Raw genomic sequence first — 20,239 nt, 5'->3', positions numbered from 1 at the left:
TCTCTTGCTGCTTTCAAGATTCTCTCTTTCTCTTTGACCTCTGACATTCTGATTGGTAAGTGTCTTGGTGTACGTCTATTTGGATCTATTCTCTTTGGGGTACGCTGCACTTCTTGGATCTGTAATTTTAAGTCTTTCATAAGGTTGGGAAATTTTCAGTGATAATTTCCTCCATTAGTTTTTCTCCTCCTTTTCCCTTCTCTTCTCCTTCTGGGACACCCACAACACGTATATTTCTGTGCTTCATATTGTCTTTCAATTCCCTGAGTCCCTGCTCATATTTTTCCATTTTTTTCCCTATAGTTTGTTTCTTTTTGGATTTCAGATGTTCCATCCTCCAGTTCACTAATCCTATCTTCTGATCTCAAAATCTACCACTGTAGGTTTCCATTGTTTTTTTCATCTCTTCTACTGTGATTTTCATGCCCATAAGTTCTATGATTTGTCTTTTCAGACTTTCATTTCTTCTTTTTGTTCCTTCCTTGCTTTCTTTTTGTCCTCCCTCAATTCATTGATTTAGTTTTTGATGAGGTTCTCCATGTCTGTTCGTGTATTCTGAATTAATTGTTTCAGCTCCTGTATCTCATTTAAATTGTTGGTTTGTTCCTTTGATTGGGCCATATCTTCAAGTTTCCTGATGTGACTTGTTATTTTTGCTGGTGTCTAAACATTTAATTATCTTAACTAGTTTATTCTGGAGATTGCTTTCACTTATTTTAGCCAGGGTTTTCTTGCTGGATGAATTTGTTGTCTATCTGTTCTTTGACATTCAGTTCAGCTTATTAGGGACCCGTTGATTAGGTTTTTTGTTTAACAGAGGAGAATTTTTCAGTTCTTGTTTTCTTGTTTCTTGCCCTGCTTGTATGGTGCCTTCCCCCCCCACCCTTAGGAGGGTGTGCTTAGATATTATAGACCCCAGTCGGATTTTCCCAGGCCAAACTGGCCTCCTATCAGGAGGATAGAGTCACCTGCTTCAGTTCTCCCTGAGGGTGAGACCCAGCAGTTTGAAAGATTTTTCTTTGAAATTTCTGCACTCTGTTTTTCTTATCCTGCCCAGTATGTGGCGCTTGTCTGCCTGCAGGTCCCACCAGCATAAGATGATGCAGTACCTTTAACTTGGGCACACTCTCCCTGCTGGGGATGTGGTGGAGACAGAGGAGAGGTTGTAGGCTGGCTTTAATGGCTTCAAATTACCAAGCCCTGGTGTCTGAATTCCTTGAGGGAGGGAGTCCACCTGAGTTGGGTTTCACCCCTCTCCTGGGGAAGGCACAAGCTCCAGATAAGCCCCCAAAAGAGCTCACTTCTGCCTATGCCAGGGGCAGTTGCAACCTGAGGAGTCCTGCCACTGTATCCAAAGGCAGTCAAGCCTGTGTAGAAACACAGCCACAGAAACCTCTGCTTCCTTTTTTTTTTTTTTAGTTTCTCCATCAGCCCTGCCCCCTTGGCGGCAGGGCAAAAATGAGTGACCTCCACTTGGACCAGGTTCACCTGAGCTGGGGGCCTATTTTTAGTAGTCAGAATTTGTGAGAATTCCACAATTTGGTGTTTGGTTGGACTCAACCCTGCTTCTGTTAAAGTCTCTTTCCTTTCCCTCTTGCAAGCAGCCTGTGGGGGAGGGGCGCCAGCCGCCACGGCTTGGGGAACTCATGGTTCCAGGGGGGCTCGCAGCCAGTCCAGCTGGTCCAGACTGAGGTACAGTGTGTGTCCAGTCACTGATGTGGCCCCAGGAGGTGTTCTGTATTGTTTCTGGTTATTTAGTAGTTGTTCTGGAGGATAAACTAAAACGTACACATTGCTAAGCCTCCATCTTGGCCCAGAACTGCCAATTCTGTAAACTTTTATTTCAAATATTTTGGGGTCTGTTATCAGGTGCATGTATAATTTTTGTATCTTCTTGTTGGATTAAGTCTTTTATCAATATATAATATCCTTGCTGTTGTAACCATTTCTTAAGTAGTCTGTTTTGTCTGACAATAATATAGTTATTAAGATCTCTTGATTACTGTTTGCATGGAATATCTTTTTCTACCCTTTTACTTGCAACCTCTTTGTATCTTTTTACATGAAGTGAGTCTTACAGAAAGCATATAGAACTGATGATATTTTGAATTACTGATTATATATGTAGAACGGAATGATCACATTAATGTTTTATTTTGTTAATTTTTTTAATAAATAAATTTAAAAACAAAACAAAACAAAACTTAATGTTTAAAAAGTATTGATGTACATCTCACTTATGACAATGGTAAGAAGTCCTTTTGTAGTTCCAAGATTATGAGGATATGTATAATGTAAGACACTTTAAATTATTGCTGAGCGTGTTGCTTGGTGACCCACCTAAGCCTGGGTATGCTTTGCTGAAAAAAAAAAAAAAAGAAAGCGTATAGATGGATTATGCCTTTTCATTCAGTCTGCCAATCTATGTATTTTAATAGGGGAGTTTAATCCAGTAAGGTAATAACTAAGAGGGAAGAATTTACTTCTGCCATTTAAGTATTTGTTTCTCTATTTTACGTTTCTTTGTTCCTCAGTTACCCCATTACAGCCCTTTTTTGGAATTTAGTTGCTTTTGTGAACTGTACCATTTTAATTCCCCTTTCCTTTTCTTAATATTTTATAGTTTTCTTACTAATAAACCTTTGTGATTACAATGGACATCCTAAATTAGTAATCTAGTTTGACATACCAACCGTGTGTCAGTAGCATACAAACTCCCAACTCCTACATATCTCTGTTCCTCCCTTACATTGTTATTGGCTTACATCGTATGCCCACGACGTAGTTTTAAAATTACTGTTTTATACATTTGCCTTTAAGCCATATTAGGGGAGCCATATTGAACCAAAAGTTCAATAAACATGATTTTATATTTATCGCTACCGACGTTATTTCTTCTGTGGTTTCAAGTCACTATGTTTCGTCCTTTTATTTTGCCCTGAAACTCCCTTTAGCATTTCTTATAGGGCAGGTCTTCTGCCAATGAAATTTTTCAACTTTTGTTTATTTGTAAATGTCTTAATTTCACTTTCATTTTTTTAAAGATTGTTTTGCTAGATATAGAATTCTTGGTTGACAGTTTGTTTTTTAATTTGTATTTTTTTCCTTTAAGGACTTTATGCCATCCCACTGTCTTTTGACATCCATGGTTTCTGTGGAAAAATTTGCTGTTAATCTTACTGGGGATCCCTTGTATGAGACAAGTCACTTCTCTCTTGCTGCTTTCAAAATCCTCATTTTGCACTTTGTTAATTCAACTATTATGTGTTGTGCTGCTTTGAAAGTATTATTACCTCAGAAAAGCCATGTTTTAATCCTGATCCAGTCTTCTGAGGGCAGCGTTTCTTTTAATCCTGATTCAAAAGATGGACATTTTTAATTAGATTATCTCCATGGAGATGTGACACACCCAATTGTGGGTATTAACTTTTGATTAGATGGAGATGTGACTCCATCCATTCCAGGTGGGTCTTGATTAGTTTACTGGAGTCTTTTAAAAGAGGAGATTTTTTTTAACTTTTTTTATTAATTAAAAAAAATTAACAGACAAAACATTGATATCATTCCATTCTACATATAAATCAGTAATTCTTAATATCATCACATAGTTGCATATTCATCATTTCTTAGAACATTTGCATTGATTTAGAAAAAGAAATAAAACGACAACAGAAAAAGAAATAAAACGATAACAGAGAGAAAAAAAAGATTATACATACCATACCCCTTACCCCTCGCTTTCATTTACCACTAGCATTTCAAACTAAATTTATTTTAACATTTGTTCCCCCACAATTATTTATTTTTATTCCATATGTTCTACTCTTCTGTTGATATAGTAGCTAAAAGGATCATCAGACACAAGGTTTACACATTCACAGAGTCTCATTGTGAAAGCTATATCATTGTTTAATCATCATCAAGAAACATGGCTACTGGAACACAGCTCTACATTATCAGGCAGTTCCCTCCAGCCTCTCCACTACATCTTGAACAACAAGGTGATATCTACTTAATGCATAAGAATAACCTCCAGGATAACTTCTCAACTCTGTTTGGAATCTCTCAGCCATTGACACTTAGTCTCATTTCACTCTTCCCCCTTTGGTCGAGAAGGTTCTCTCAATCCCTTGATGTTAATTCTCAGCTCATTCTAGGGTTTTTCTCAGTCCCCTGATGCTGAGTCTCAGCTCCTTCCAGGATCTCTGTCCCATGTTGCCAGGCAGGTCCACACCCCTGGGAGTCATGTCCCACGCAGAGAGGGGGAGGTGGTGAGAATGCTCGTCATGTTGGCTGGAGAGAGAGGCCACATCTGAGCAACAAAAGAGGCTCTCTTGGGGGTGACTCTTAGGCCTAAATTTTAAGTAGACTTGACCTATCCTATGTGGGGTTAAGTTTCCTATGAACAAACCCCAAGACTGGGGGCTCAGCCTATAGCTTTGGTTGTCCACACTGCTTGTGAGAATATCAAGAATTCAACTTGGGGAAGTTGAATTTCTCCCTGTTCTCACCATTCCCCGAAGGGGGCTTGCAAATACTTTTCCAGTCACTGATCAAATCACTCTGGGATTCATCGGGCATCACTCTGGACAAACCAACAAAATCTCATGTGCTACCTGAGATTCCAAGTACTTATGACATTCAATCAAACTATCTACATGAGTTATATTAGGAAATGCTCTAGTCAAAATCTAAATTTTGTAATAAATAAACATTTTTTGCTTTAGTCTTACACATAAGGTGACATTTTAAAGTATTAATTATCATCTATTTTCAGCACCCTGCAATAATGATATTCCTTTGTTCTTCCTCATGCAAAAACATTGTTAAAATTTGTACATTGTACATTTCACTATTATTATACACTCTAGGCATTCCTAGATTAAACCATCTCGATCTTTACCATCTATCTTTCTTTCTGATTTCATTTATGTCCCCAGCCCTCCTCCCTCTATCATTCTCACATGCAGCTTCATTCAGTGTTTTAACATATTTACATTAGTTAGGTAGTATTGTGCTGTCCATTTCTGAGTTTTTATATTCAGTCCTGTTGCACAATCTGTATCCCTTCAGCTCCAATTACCCAATATTTCACCCTATTTCTATCTCCTGATGGTCTCTGTTACCAAGGAAATATTCCAAGTTTATTCACTAATGTCAGTTCATATCAGTGAGACCATACAGTATTTGTCCTTTTGTTTCTGGCTAATCACACTCAGCATAATGTCCTTAAGGTCCATTCATGTTGTTACATACTTCATAACTTTATTCTGTCTTACAGCTGCATAATATTCCATCTTATGTAAATGTCACAGTTTGTTTAGTCATCTGTCTATTGATGGACATTTTGGCTGTTTCCATCTCTTGGTAATTGTTAATAATGCTACTATAAACATTGGTGTGTAAATGTCCATTTGTGTCCCTGGCCTCGTGTCCTTTGAGTAGAGACAGCATATAGATGGGTCCTGTTTTTTAATCCATTCCGCCAGACTATGTCTTTTGATTGGTGAGTTTAATCCATTAACATTCAGTGTTATTACTGCATGGGTCGTACTTTCTTCTACTATTTTGCCTTCTGGATTTTATATGTCTTATATAATTTTCCTTCTCTTTACCTTTACTCATAGTCTTCCTTTCTACACTCTTCTCCACACCTCTCTCTTCTGTCTTCGTATCTGTCTCTAGTGTTCCCTTAAATATTTCTTGCAGAGCTGGTCTCTTGGTCACAAATTCTCTCAGTGATTTTTTGCCTGAAAATGTTTTAATTTCTCCCTCATTTTTGAAGGACAATTTTGCTGGATATAGAATTCTTGGTTGGCAGTTTTTCTCTTTTAATAATTTAAATATATTATCCCACTGTCTTCTCACCTCCATGGTTTCTGCTGAGAGATCTGTGCATAGTCTTATTGGGCTTCCCTTGTATGTGATGGATTGCTTTTCTCTTGCTGCTTTCAAGATCCTCTCTTTCTCTTTGATCTCTGACATTCTGATTATTAAATGTCTTGGAGTATGTCTATTTGGATCTATTCTCTTTGGGGTATGCTGCACTTCTTGGATCTGTAATTTTAAGTCTTTCATAAGAGTTGGGAAATTTTCAGTGATAATTTCCTCCATTAGTTTTTCTCCTCCTTTTCCCTTCTCTTCTCCTTCTGGGACACCCACAACACGTATATTTGTGAGCTTCATATTGTCTTTCAATTCCCTGAGTCCCTGCTCATATTTTTCCATTTTTTCCCCTATAGTTTCTGTTTCTTGTCGAATTTCAGATGTTCCGTCCTCCAGTTTTGAAATCCTATGTTCTGTCTCTTGAAATTTACCATTGTAGGTTTCCATTTTTTTTTTCATCTCTTCCACTGTGTCTTTCATTCCCATAAGTTCTGTGATTTGTTTTTTCAGACTTTCAGTTTCTTCTTTTTGTTCTTTCCTTGCCTTCTTTATATCCTCCCCTCAATTCATTGATTTGGTTTTTGATGAGGTTTTCCATGTCTGTTCGTACATTCTGAATTAATTGTTTCAGCTCCTGTATGTCATTTGAATTGTTGGTTTGTTCCTTTGACTGGGCCATAGCTTCAATTTTCCTAGTGTGATTTGTTATTTTTTGCTGGCATCTAGGCATTTAATTACCTTAATTAGCTTATTCTGTAGATTCCTTTCACTTCTTTTATCTAGGGTTTTCTTGTTGGATGAATTTTTTGTTGTCTATCTGTTCTTTGACATTCCGTTCAGCTTTATCTGGACCTTTAGCTTAAGTTTTGTTTAACAGAGGAGAATTTTTCAGTTCTTGTTTTCTTGTTTCTTGCCCTGCTTGTGTGCTACTTTCCCCACCACCACACTTAGGAGGGTCTACTCAGATATTATAGACCCCAGCCAGATTTTCCCAGACCAAACTGGCCTCCTATCAGGAGGAAAGAGTCACCTGCGTCGCTTTTCCCTGAGGGTGAGACTCAGCAGGTTGAAAGACTTTCCTGTGAGTCTCTGGACTCTGTTTTTCTTATCCTGCCCTGTGTGTGGCACTTGTCTGACTGCAGGTCCCACCAGCATAAGATGATGTGGTACCTTTAACTTTGGCAGACTCTCCCTGCTGGGGGGTCGTGGAGACAGAGAAGAGGTTGTAGGCTGGTTTTAATGGCTTCAAATTACCAAGCCCTGGTGTCTGAATTCCTTGATGAAGGGATTCCACCTGAGTTGGGCTTCACCCCTCCCCTGGGGAAGGCACAGGCTCCAGACAAGCCCCCAAAAGTGCTCACTTCTGCCTATGCCTGGGGCAGTTGTAGCCTGAAAAGTCCTGCCGCTGTATCCAGAGGTAGTCAAGCCTTTGTAGATACACAGCCACAAAAACCTCTGTTTCCTTCTTTTTTTTCCCCCCCTTTTTCTGTCAGTCCTGCCACCTTGGCGCCAGGGCAAAAATGAGCAACCTCTACTTTGATCAGGTTCACCTAAGCTGGGGGCCTAGTTTTAGAAGTCAGAATTTATTTAGTTCCACAATTGGTGTTTGATTGTGCCCAGTCCCTGCTGCTGGTAAAGTCCTTTCCTTTCCCCTCTGGGAAGCGGCCTTGGGGGAAGGGCGCTGGCTGCCGCAGATTTGGGAACTCACTGTTCGGGGGGATGCTCGCAAGCCGGTCCAGCTGGTCCAGACTGGGGTACGCTGTGTGTCTGGTCACTGACGTGGCCCCAGGAGCTGTTCTGTACTGTTTCTGGTTATTTAGTAGTTGTTCTGGAGGACGAACTAAAATGCGCATGTTGTTAAGCCGCCATCTTGACCCGGAAGTCTCCCAAGAGGAGATATTTTTGAGAGTCAGAAGTGACAGGGCGGGCCACGGTGGCTCAACAGGCAAGAATGCTTGCCTGCCATACCGAAGGACCCGGGTTCGATTCCCGGTGCCTGCCCATGGAAAAAACAAAAAGTGACAGAAGCCCAGAATCAACAGAGAGAGCAAATGTAGATGCTTGGAGAACAGTGGCTTCAGAGGATGTTTGCAAATGCTTGGAGTCCGGCAGATGCCACCATAAGATGTTAAGCAAGCCAGATCTGGAGAGAGCCAAGGGAAGACGAGATGAAAGCCAACCTCAGAAAAACAAAACAAGGAATCCCCACATTGATAGAGATAGAAAACAAAGGAGCCCAGGAGCAAGGCACCAGCAGATGCCGGCCACATGACTTCCCAGCTGACAGAGGCTTTCCTGACCCTCTGGCCTTCCTTGAGTGAAGGTACCTCTTGTTGGTGCCTTAATACGGGCACTTTCACTTCCTGAGAAATGTAAATTTGTAATTTATTAAATCCCCCATTTTAAAAGCCATTCCAGTTCTGGTATTTTACATTCTGGCAGCTTGCAAACACATGTCTTTGTATAACTCTCTTCGAGCCTAACCTGCTTGGAATTTGCTGAGCTTCCAGGATGTGTATATTCATGCCTTTCATCAGATTTGGGGAGTTTTCAGCCATTATTTCTCCAAATGGTTTTTCAGCCACTTTCTCTCTTCTCCTTCTGGGACTCCATTGATATATATGTTGGTGTGCTTGATGGTGTCCCAGAGATCTCTCAAGCTTTGTCCATTTTTTGTCACATTTTTCTTTCTGCTTCTGACACTGGAAATTTCAACTTCGTCTTGTCTTCAGGTTTGCTGATCCTTCTTTTGCCTGTTCAAATCTGTTGAATCTGAGTTTTTCACTTTAATTACTGTACATTGCAGCTCCCAATATTTCAGTTTGGTTATTTGTTTAATAATTTCTCTCTATTTTGTTCAGACATTCCTTTAGATCTTTATATAAGAATTCCTTTCGCTCATTGAGCATATTTAAGACAGTTGATTTCAAGTATTTTCTCAGGGATGGTTCTGACAAGTTCTTTTTTTTTCCTGCAAATGGAACATGCTTTCCTATTTCTTTTGTGTTTTTAAATTTTTCTGTTGGGAACTGGACATTCTGAGTATTATGTTATTAGAACTCTAGGAATCTAGTTCTCTCACTCCTCTGGTACCGCTAACGCTTTTGTTGTTGTTCAAGGCTGAAAACACTTAGTTTTTTTTCTAAACTGCCTCTTTAAGATTCCACTGAAACTTCTACCTGAAGGTTGGGGCAGGGTTGCCCTAGGAGCTGGGCCCCAGGCAGTGTGATGTAGTCGTTTAATAGCAGTGATCAGCAGTCCTACTACGTGCCTGGACTTTGGAGGCCTGGGTTCTTTTAGTCCACTATGGTACCGCAGGCTGCATTACAGTCCTCGGCTGCAGGTTCCATTGCTTTGTGGCCACTGCACGAAGGATGGAATTCATTGGTATTTACTGCAGTTTACCAGCCTCAAGCTCCAACTCTTTCCTAGATGCAGCACAGTGTCCATCACTCCAGAGTTTCAAAATAGTTGCTTCAGACCATTTCTACCAGTTCAATAGTTGTTTTGGTGGAGGGATTGACTCCTGGTGCTTCCTACTGTGCCATCTTCCCCAAGCCTCTCCTGAACCTGTTTCCAGTGGAAGGTTAACATGTGATGTCCTGAGGTGGTAGTAAGTGCTCCGAGACACGTCAGCAGGGGCACGTGAATGATGAGTGAGGGGAACCCTGCTGACACAATGGTGACTGGGTGAAGAGCCTGTCCATTGGGAAGCCACAGCAAGCGTGCCCCAGGCAGAGGACAGAAGAACAGCAGAGGTGGTCAAGTGGGAAGTGCTAGTTGGAAGGTTGAGTAAGTGGTGCTCAATCCCATACAGCCTAATAAGGTCCACATATGTTCTCCTTTCACCCTTGCTAGCAGGAAAACTTTGTCATTATTGGATGGAGAAGGAATCTATGGTCCAGAAAAGAGAATGGCACAGCTTACTGACATACAAGTTTTCAGCCACAGGTAGAAACCAGGGCTTCTGAGCCCTAAGTCAGTGCTTTTGCATTCCAGCTCCATTATTCTCTGACCTTACAGGTTGAACCTCAGGAGATCTTAAGAGTCTAATGAATGGATGAGCTAATGGGGTATTCCTATGCAATGTAATGTTCTAAAGCCACAAAAAGGAATGAAGTTCTGATACATGCTACAACATGGATGAACCTAGAAGACACATTAAATGAAAGAAGCTAGAACCCAAGTGATAAGTATATGATTCCTTTTAATCATATGATCCCTTTTCTATGAAATGTCCAGAATAGGCAAATCCATAAAGCAAATCCAGGAGGCTGCCTGGAGTGGGGAATGAGGATAAAGGAATGATAAATAAAGTGTATATGGCTTTTTTTTTTTCGTGGTTTCTTTTTGAGGTGATAAAAATGTCCTAAAATTGACTGTGGTGACGGCTGCAGTATCTGTAAATATACTAAAAGCCACTGTACTGTACACGTTAAACGGGTGGGTTGTATAATAGGTGAATTACATTTCAATAAAGTTTAAAAAGGTCCTAATGGAACCACAGATGGGGAAACAGAGACCCAAGACGAAACACATTAAGCAAGGTCATACTGAGTCCAAAACCATACTCGGAGACTGGCTCTCTCCACGGCCCGCCGTTCTCCCACTCCAGTCCCGTCAGCCGCAATCCCGTTTCGAGAGGTGTTTGGCGGCCCGCGAGGCCCCCGGCGCCTGCTGCGGATACCGTCTGAGGTGGGCGGTCCACGGGTCGGTAAGAAAACGGGCGTCAGGAAAGCGAAGCGACTCGCCCAGGCCGGCGCCTGCTCCGGCGTCCCCACCCCAGCACCAAAGCCCCCAGCCCAGACGGCGTCGGAGACTGGCGAGGACGGCGCGGTGGCTCCAGACGGCCCGCGCGACCTTCCAGCGACGGCGCACCGCGCTGCACGTACGGGCTGTCTCTCCCGAGGACGCGAGGCACCGCCACGGCGCGCTCCGCTCAGACCCGGAATTTCTTCCGCCGGGATTCAACCCACGTCTCATCCCGACCTCAAGGGAAGCCGGCCTGGAATTCGACTTCGCACTTTCGTATCCGTTCCTGACAGCCACCTGAGAAAACTAAAATTGTAAATATAATCTCCTCTGCACACAGCAACTGCTATACCATGGAGGATAATCTGAATGGGAAAACGAAGGCCAAAATGTTTTTCTGGCGGTTCACACGCCTCTGAGCGGTAACGAATCTGCCGAACCCTCTTGCCGGAAGTATAGGCTTCCTCTTACCGGAAATGGAGTTTCCTCCATTTTGTTGCCCGCTATGGCGGCGATACTGAGGTTGGTCCTGGGATGCAGCGCATTTGACTGAGGGGGTAGGCCAGGCCAAGGCATCGAGGACATCGACACGGCGCAGAAGAGGATCAGCCTGGAAGCCGGGGACGCTGTCATGTACGGCGCGGGCGGAGGCCGCGCCAAATCCGAGAGGAAAAGCAGCGCGAAGGAGGAGGCCGGGCCTAGTGGTGCCGGTGGTGGGGGGAATCGAGTGGAGCTTCTGGTTTTCGGCTATGCCTGCAAGCTGTTCCGGGATGACGAGCGGGCCCTGGCTCAGGAACAGGGACAACATCTCATCCCCTGGATGGGTGACCACAAGATCCTCATCGACAGGTCGGTTCCTCCCCCTACCCGTCGAACCTCCCCTTCCCTCACCCGCTCGATTTCGTCCGATGTTGACTTGATGGCCAGGACTTACAAGGGGCTTTCTGGAGCCAGCGGGGATCCGGAGAGGATCCCCACTCCTCTCATCCTGATGTTTGGGGGAGGGTGGGGCTCGGTGAAACCTGCGCTAAGGCATTGGCTGGAGTTGCGGGCCGCGTCTGTCGCCGGAGGGATCGTCTCTGCTCCCGCAGCCCCTCTCAACCCCTCACCCCTGTCGCTGGTTTCCAGTTGGCGTTCCCGCGCGGTGGAAGCTGCGGTGCCCGCTCCTGACCGGCGCTCTGGGGCCTGCCGCCCGGCGCCCTGTGCGGTCGTGCGCTGCTTTTCTACACGCCGCACTCCCACAGATCCGTGTGGTGGGAGGGCATTCCGGGAGGCGTGCTTTTATTCTTCCGACACGCCGCACACTGAGGCCAAGTGACCTTGTGAGTTAGCCTCGAGCGTGTAATAGCCCCAGCGTCTTCCTCAGTGAAGCGCTCGCCCTTTGCCGGCATGACACTTGGCACCCACCCATCCCCACCCCCGCTCCCCGCGATTATCCGGCAAGTTTAGCAAATTCTGATAGTGGGTGAAGTTGCCGTTAGATTGGAAGCCATTGACTTCGTGCTGACACTAGTGTTGCTGGTAGAGGTAGTGTTCGTAGGACTGGTTTCACTGTGTCTTAAAACTGAAGGGTGAACGGGTATGCCTTCGTTGCTTTTCAAATCACATCTGCTTTACGTTATCAGTCTTGAGAATCGTTTAGCGATTATGGTCAGAGGGGATCAGAATTGGGGATTTTAAAGATGTTTGATTTGAAAAGGATAATATGACATGATGTAGGTTGTTCGCTCCTCGTTTTCACAACCCCTCTTTTTTTCAATCCCTTTTTCCTTCTTCTCCCCGGGGCGTTTTTTTTAGCCGGTTTGGCAACACTACTTCTGGGGCCCGGACTGAAAACTTAACTGTGACCAACCATTAAACTGTGGAATAGTCTCTCCAAGTGAAGGAAGCCATCGTTTGAGACAATTAAAACTGGATTCTACAAAGCGCTGGAGCATGACTATAGGGATGACTCCTGAGCTGGCCAGAATGGACCACACTAATGACCAAATAGGCCTTTTCCATCCCCAACGTTTCCATTTGGAGTTAGGTCTAGGAAACAAGGATTTGTGAAGGGAGGGTTGCCACATCAGATCAGCTCTGGCGCTGATGGTTTCCCACTCTGTGCAAACGTGCTGTGCCTTTAAACCATGATTTATGTCGACTAATGTTGCCTGAGTTGTCAGGCAGCATGCTTTTCCAAAATGTTACTTGTGATATTTATCAAAATTTAGTAAGCAAAGAAGACTGATCTCTGTACAGTTTTCCATATCATTCTGTACTTGATTTGAATTAGGTCTTCTAAAACTGGTGGGGAACAAGCTCTACACATGTACATGTGTAATATTTTAAAATAATGAACTGCATTTGTAAGTTAAGGAGGTTTACTTCAAAGTAAAATTGATTTTGAAATTAACTAACATGTAATAATAACTTGGCTGCTCTGGAATTTAGGGCCATTTATCGTATGTCTTTTTTTAACATTAATATTTCTGGTCCCCATTACAAGCATCAACATTAAATAATTAGGCAGACTTTTGTCCTACATTTGTTTTTGCGACTTTGAATCTGAGTGTTGTAAGTAAAATTCACGAACTCACTCATCTTATTTATTATCTGACGGTTGTGCATTGACGGTTAACAACTTAATTGACTCTTTTATGTTAAGAGGATAGCAGAACATGCTGTTTTTATTCTGAATTTGATTAAACTACATATTGGTCCATGCAAGAGAAGCACGGATCTGTCTTGATGTATGTTATTTCCTGGGGGTAAAAAAGTTTAGAAGAAAGTATTTATACTTCATCATCTAATAGTTTTGCTCTGTTTCCAGTGAGCCTCCTTAAACTGCATGTATATGTGACTGTTCCTATATATGTGTGTCTCTCTATCACATAACCCAGAACTTCTTTCCTCAGCCAAGTGGCTAGGGGGCGAGCCTAGCCAAGATTTTACCTCCAATGGACGCAAGTTTCTTTGGTGAAGATCTCTCCTGAGAGTTCCAGACTAGCAGAAAGAAGCGAGGAAATTTCGACCGTTTGGTTCTTACGGATAGGTATTTATGTATTCGGGTTTGTGTGAATGTAATATTTGACTTTTCAGAAAAGAACATTTTTTTTGCAAATGGCATTGAATGGTTGGCCATACCATAACCGGTAAGAATTACCAGTGAAATGGATGCCATTTATGCTATTCAAGGATTGTTTGCCTTTAATTATAAGTTTTATTATATTGTAGAAAGGAATTTAGACTTTGTTAAGATAACTTGAGTTTAAAAGTAGGCAAGCTATGACTAGCCAAATTAAATATAATTCAGAGAAAAGTTTTTATGTTTGTTTTAATATTTTTATTTCTTTATTTTAATCGGTAAGTATACATATAAAATGTAACACATACACAAACCTACACTTTGATTTCCTTCCGTTGACCACTTTGTTCATATTACAGATACGATGGACGTGGTCACCTGCATGACCTTTCTGAGTATGACGCTGAATACTCCACCTGGAACAGAGACTACCAGCTGTCTGAAGAGGAGGCTCGAATAGATGCCCTGTGTGATGAAGAGAGGTATTTAGCCTTGCATACGGACTTGCTTGAGGAGGAGGCAAGGCAAGGTACTGCTCAAGAAAAACTTACTTAAGCAACAAACTTTTTAAAAAATTTTAAGTATTTACAAATTTACTCCCATTCATTTTTTTATACTCACTCTTTCTGATATTATCTTGACAGTACCCAGTGGATTGGAAAAGCAGGAGTCTTTGCGTATCTGGGAGGACCTCAGGATAGTTTATATATAGAGCCACAGAGACTTTTCCCAGCTTTTGAGGGCAGACTGGGATTTGAAAAAACAAAAACCAAACTCTTTAACTGTTCTTCTTTAACAGTATCGTATACATTAAAATTGATGTTCTTGTCTTTTCCTTAACAATCTTTAATATAGTTCTTAATCCACAAATTTTCTCAGCAGGAAGAAATTTTCCACAAAAGACGTGTATTCTGCTGTCTGTGGGTAAACATGTACTAGCAAAAGTACATATTGATAGATGTAAAGTGTGAATTTTTAGAAACATTTCTACCTCAAAGAGAGGTTGAAAAAGTGTATTATATGCTTTACTGGGAGCTACAACTTAGAAATGTATAAAATTTTTCTCAATTAACTGCTATTTTTGTTAATAAAATTCTCATTTTTATTCAAGAGGAAGAATACAAACGACTGAGTGAAGCACTAGCAGAGGATGGGAGCTATAATGCAGTGGGATTTACTTATGGCAGTGATTATTATGACCCGTCAGAGCCCACAGAGGAAGAGGAACCTTCTAAACAGAGAGGTGAGAGGGGAAAGCCAGGTTTCCAGAACGTTTCTGGACACTCCATTATTGTACCATCAGTAGTAAACATAGTGAACATTAGTGAGAGTTCTTCTTATGGTAAAACAAGGCTAAAAATTAGAAAGTGAGTTGTCACTACAGATGGAAAGTGAGTTCAGACTTTCTCTTGTTATCTGCATTGGGTCAGGTTACCTTTTATTTCTCTTTGATCTGGGAACAGAAAACTCATTCCAGATTCTCTGTTTCCAGATTGGAGATAGCACGTTGATATCCTCAGGGATTCATACTTGGGGCGTTGGAAGGAGAGACGTTAACTGGGATAGAGTACCTGCTTCTATGGACACCTGCTTCTCTGTATCCCCCCAGGTCCCCCCCCACCACCAGAATCATGACAAGTGTCCAGCTAAAGGAGCACCTGTGGAGTTACAGTACTCACTAAACAGAAAACAGTACAGCACACTCCAGGCTAGTCCTGTAGCACCTAGGGTGTCTTTTTATGACATGTTTAAAGTAAAGTTTTTACAAAACTAGAGATTTAAAGTATATGCTTTTCTACATTAACTCTGGAAATTATATACTTTCAAAGGATGTGTCTACAAAACCTGGGCTCCCGTTGTGCAGGGTCAGAATCCTTAGTCACTCACCAGCCCTAAGAGCACTGCCTGAGGGTTGGTCAGAATGCAACCTGGCATGTAACGGTGGATCACAGGGATATGTGGAGTGTTCTCTTTAAAGACGAGGAAAACTGTATGATGAGTATGAAACTTTAGAAATCTATTCAGAAGGTTTGGAATAATAAAATGGAATCACCGGATACAGGGATTTAATTTGAGAACTAATTGAATCTATTATCTGAGACTTAACTGGTTTATCCTCTTACAAGTATGAAGTAATGCTGAGAGAATGATTTTTGCCCTGCACGCATACAAATAACCTCATCTTCTCTGATACCCATTCATCAAGGGATTTAATCTTAATAATAGAATGGTGGGCCAGACGTAATGGATAGAGACTTTCCATTTTGCCCTTCGTTTAATCCTACTCATTACTTTGTGGGCAAAAGAACCACTGTTGTGCATACAACATCCCATATTCTCTATTTTATGAACCTGTAGGTTCTTCTCAAGTTTAGTTTTAACTATATGTGACACCCACTTTTTGCATCGACTTTTGAGCCTTATTTCTATTGACTTTCTCTCTGAGAAGGTTTTATGCCCTGGAAATGTTCTTGGAATTCTAAGGTCAACATCAATCCTTTATCTAAAATAAGTCATCCTTTTAGAGTTCTACATAGTTTCAGTTTTCTGTCTCATCTCTTAATTGCATACATTATTTCTACTTTAAGTATGCAGTGCTTTTGATCAGAAGAGAGAAATACATTACTATCAACATTTCACACATGAAGAAATGAAGTTTATAAAGGTCAAATGTCTCTTTCAAGATCTAAGCAACAATTTATAGAAAAATCCATAATAATTTCTTAACATTTTAAATTATAGTTCAGCAAACTACAACCCATGGGCCAATTCCAGCCTGTTTTTGTAAATACACTGTTACTGGCACACAGCCACACTCCTTTGTTTATGTATTGATTATTTTACACTACCACACTACCAGCAGAGTGGATTGCTTGTGACAGACACCATCTGGCCCACAAAGCCAAAAATATTTACTGCCTAGTATTTTGCAGTGAAAGTTTGCCATCTCTTGTTCTAGATGTTGGAGCATTGTCACAGTATAAATCATGGACTAAATGATACTAAACTTTGTTGCAATTATTGAATCAAAAAAACTGTAGTATGATTTAGTTTTTCTTCCAAGTTTTAGTATGTTTCTTCTTCAACATAAAATTCTCTATTATTTTCTTTCTTTACCTTCTTATCAGAATTCTGTCATATAATTTCTGGTTGAAAAAAATTGATGAAGATTGGGCCCATGTAAAACTTATAGCTTGACTTACATTAGTGCAAGTTTATGTTAACTTGCACCAATGTAAATAAAATGCCATGTGTATATACATATATACACACACACACACACACACACAATCACATATCCTATAAAATTCAATTTGGTGCCCAGTCTCTTATTTTCTTTCTCTACCTTATTCTCAGAGTTTTGCCATATAATTTCTGGTTTAAAAAAGAAGTTTAGTTTGAACTAATGTAAATAATATATATACCCACACATAGACCCATATCCTGTAAAATTCAGTTTGGTACCTAACACCACTAAAAATCAGATCTTTCTTTTGATGTCATATTAAGATAAAAAATATTTTGTTTTCTTAAGCCATCATGTCTAAATATTTCAAAAGCATTATTTCTATGTAACTTGATTCCTCCTCTCTTCTTTTTTGTAGCATACTGTTTTTTAGCGTAGTTTCTGTCCTTAAAAGATTTTCATGATAATTCATCATTATTGTGCATCCATTTTTCTAAATAAGAAAAGGTTGTTACTTGAAATTATGTGACTCAAAGTTTGTTTTGCAATGGTTGGATTTTATTTTGTGTTAGCAAGTCATTTTTCTGTAAATATAGGTGTGTTTAAGAATACATCAAATCCACTTGACCCATCTATCCCAAACAGCTTTCAGTTAGAGTGCCTTTATTATTTATTTATTGGCACGGGGAAGCACTGGGAATCGAACCTGGGTCTCCGGCATGGCAGGTGAGAACTCTGCCACTGAGCCACTGTTGCACCACCCTGCCTTTATCTTTGTAAGCAATTGAACATTAAAAACAAGTTGTTTGACTAAACAAAGTCTTAACAACTTTGTCATTTTAGGGAGATATAGTAAAAGATGTATTTTTACACACATATTTCTGCCCTCATTCTCAAAACTGTTTTAGAAATTATGTTGTGACTTGGCATTTTGCCATTAGAAAATCTGCAACCCATTTCTGGTGCACCTGTAGTGCGATTGCTAGCAGGCTGCATAATAGGTCGCTAATGACAGGGGGTTGCAGGTGTAGTAAATCTCTGCTTCGTCACCTTGGGTTCTTAGGAAACACCAGTGGATACAGGGACAGAAACCTGAGAAGGTACTAACTGACGCTTAGGGAATTTATGAAACACCTGTGTCTCATCAGGCTAGAATACCCATTTTTTGTTTGTTTGTTTTTTTGTATGATGTATGGTAGAGTCACATTTCATTATTGTTCCATGTGAATATCCCATTATTGCAGCACCATTTATTGAATTTTTGTTTGTTTGTTTGTTTTGGGGGGAAGTGCATGCACCAGGAACCGAACCCGTGTCTCCTGCATAGCAGGCGCGAATTCTACCACTGAACTACCCTTGCAACCCCCAGAATACCTGTGTTTTACATACAGTGAAACCTGCTTAAAATTCTCCCTTGGTTTCACAAAAAAAAAAATCCCCTAAATTTTATAGGAAACCTTTGCATGTCACTGATCTCTTCAGTTTTCACTATATATCATGGAAACATTTATTTTTAACGAAGCTGTAATGTTTATTTAATGTCATCTTTTTTTCCAAAACTTAAGTAGATGCTGAAATCCTTAAAAGTGTTAACCATTAAAAATTTTCTACTCTATCTTTATGCACTGCGTGATATTCTTAAATTGGTAATCCTCTGAGTTTTTGAGATGTATTGCGCTACCTACAGTTTAGAAATTACAATTTGTCTAATACATAGTAGACAAGTACTTGTTAAACGAGCCATAAATTAATAAATAGAAATGGAAAAACACCTGATTATTTGTGAGAGAGAGGAGTTTAGATAATTTCTCCCAGACAACTTACAATTTAATTTAATGGTGAAAATCAGTTTTCTGGTAATTAAGGACCTTGAGTTAGACTTGATACCATCATCAGGGACCCACAGAATTAGTTTGGAGGGAGGCCTTGGCAATGTCAAATACACATAAAGTCTGAAAGGAAAGAGAAATGAACATTTACTGAGTAGCCACTGGTGACAGGTATCATGGTAGAAGCAACACATAGGCCTGGGGGTAAATGCCATTACTGCAGTTCTACAGAGTAGGAAACTGAGGCAGAGCCCCTACCCAGGGTCCCAGAGCTAGTATGGCAAGAGGGATTCATGCTACAACTGCCCTCCCATTTATGAGCTATACCATTCCACTTCTTTCGTGTTTGGTGAAATGATTTTATTTATGTGCAGATGAAATTGAAAATATGTATAGAAGTGTTGATAACTGGAAAAGTAAATGCCAGGCATTTCTCTTCCTTCATTTGCTACTGTTTATAGGTGCCTTCTTGCCTGTCATTATTTTAAAGCTTCATATTTTCTTTTTATATAGAAAAAAATGAGACTGAACATGCAGAGGAAAATGAAGAGCCTTTCATTGCCCCTTTAGGATTGAACGTGCCCCCTGACGTGGAACTGGTATGTGTAGTTCTACTTCATAAATACTGTTAGTTATTACCATTGTTACTGTGTATTAGTAAGTACTAATTTTTGAGAACTCAGTAAGAATCATAATTGCTTTGCAAGTATGTAATACTTTAAAATTATTTATGGATTTGTTAATGGAGAACTCAGATGCCACTTATTTTCCTTTTAAAGAAAGTGGAAGAACTATAGCAAAGAAACAGACTTGGCTATAGAAAGAGACTTTGCTAAAGAAACATAAGCGCTGTGCAGGAACTCAGAACCCTGGCCTGAACTACTGCACCTGCTGCCCCTGTACTTTGAGCGGTTTTAGGGTTGCGTGTGCGTACTTGGAGGAAATAATCATGCTGAGCATGAAATTTGTTCTTTGGCATTTTTCTAACAGCATCTCCGACTCCACAGAAGCAATTGTAGGTTCGTCTTGTTTATGTCCTGCATAATGAATCATTGTGTGTTCATCAGACAGCAGGAAAATGACTTGTTGAAAGAATCCCTCTTACGTTCTCTCCTCTATCACCTCTGTTCACGCTCATGAATTTGACAGTCCTTGCTCTCTGCTTTTGTAGGAAGAGAGATGAAATAGCTCAGCTCTGCCTCCTATATCCGTTCCCTTCCCCTTCACGCGTTCAGTTATGTATCCTCTCCCTCTCATTCTCTTTACCTCTCACAGAGGTAAAAATGTCTTTCGTTTTGTACTGTTTGCTTGCACCTATTTTGCTTTTATGTATTTTTATTTTGTATGCAATTTTGTTGAGATGCATTATTTACGTATCATCTAATCATCCAAACTGTACAGTTGGTGGTTCACAGTGTCATCACATAGCTGTACATTCGTCATCACTGTCAGTATTTGAACATTTTCATTACTCCCCAAAACAGGTTCAGTAGTACCAGGTGGTTCCCTCTAGCTTCT

At 40.8% G+C, this 20,239-nt stretch overlaps 1 protein-coding gene across 7 annotated transcripts in view; it reads left to right on the top strand.

The window, feature by feature from the left end:
* Positions 1–20,239, top strand: part of SFSWAP (splicing factor SWAP) — a 208,971-nt gene that overhangs the window by 104,645 nt on the left and 84,087 nt on the right. For 2 of the 7 annotated variants that reach the window (XM_077159530.1, XM_077159529.1), the window contains exons 1-4: positions 10,866–11,487; positions 14,065–14,234; positions 14,817–14,948; positions 19,235–19,320. In XM_077159530.1, coding sequence (XP_077015645.1) covers positions 11,270–11,487; positions 14,065–14,234; positions 14,817–14,948; positions 19,235–19,320 — 606 coding nt within the window. In that variant the 5' untranslated portion in view covers positions 10,866–11,269. Of the gene's footprint in view, positions 1–10,865; positions 14,235–14,816; positions 14,949–19,234; positions 19,321–20,239 lie in introns of those variants that run through there. The other 5 variants (XM_077159535.1, XM_077159536.1, XM_077159531.1 and 2 more) reach the window with 4 other exon arrangements.

Source organism: Tamandua tetradactyla, chromosome 5 (genome assembly GCF_023851605.1).
Source record: "Tamandua tetradactyla isolate mTamTet1 chromosome 5, mTamTet1.pri, whole genome shotgun sequence".
In the NCBI taxonomy this organism is placed as follows: domain Eukaryota; kingdom Metazoa; phylum Chordata; class Mammalia; order Pilosa; family Myrmecophagidae; genus Tamandua; species Tamandua tetradactyla.
The sequence above is the reverse complement of the archived record's forward strand: the minus strand, read 5'-3'. Positions and strand labels throughout refer to the sequence as shown.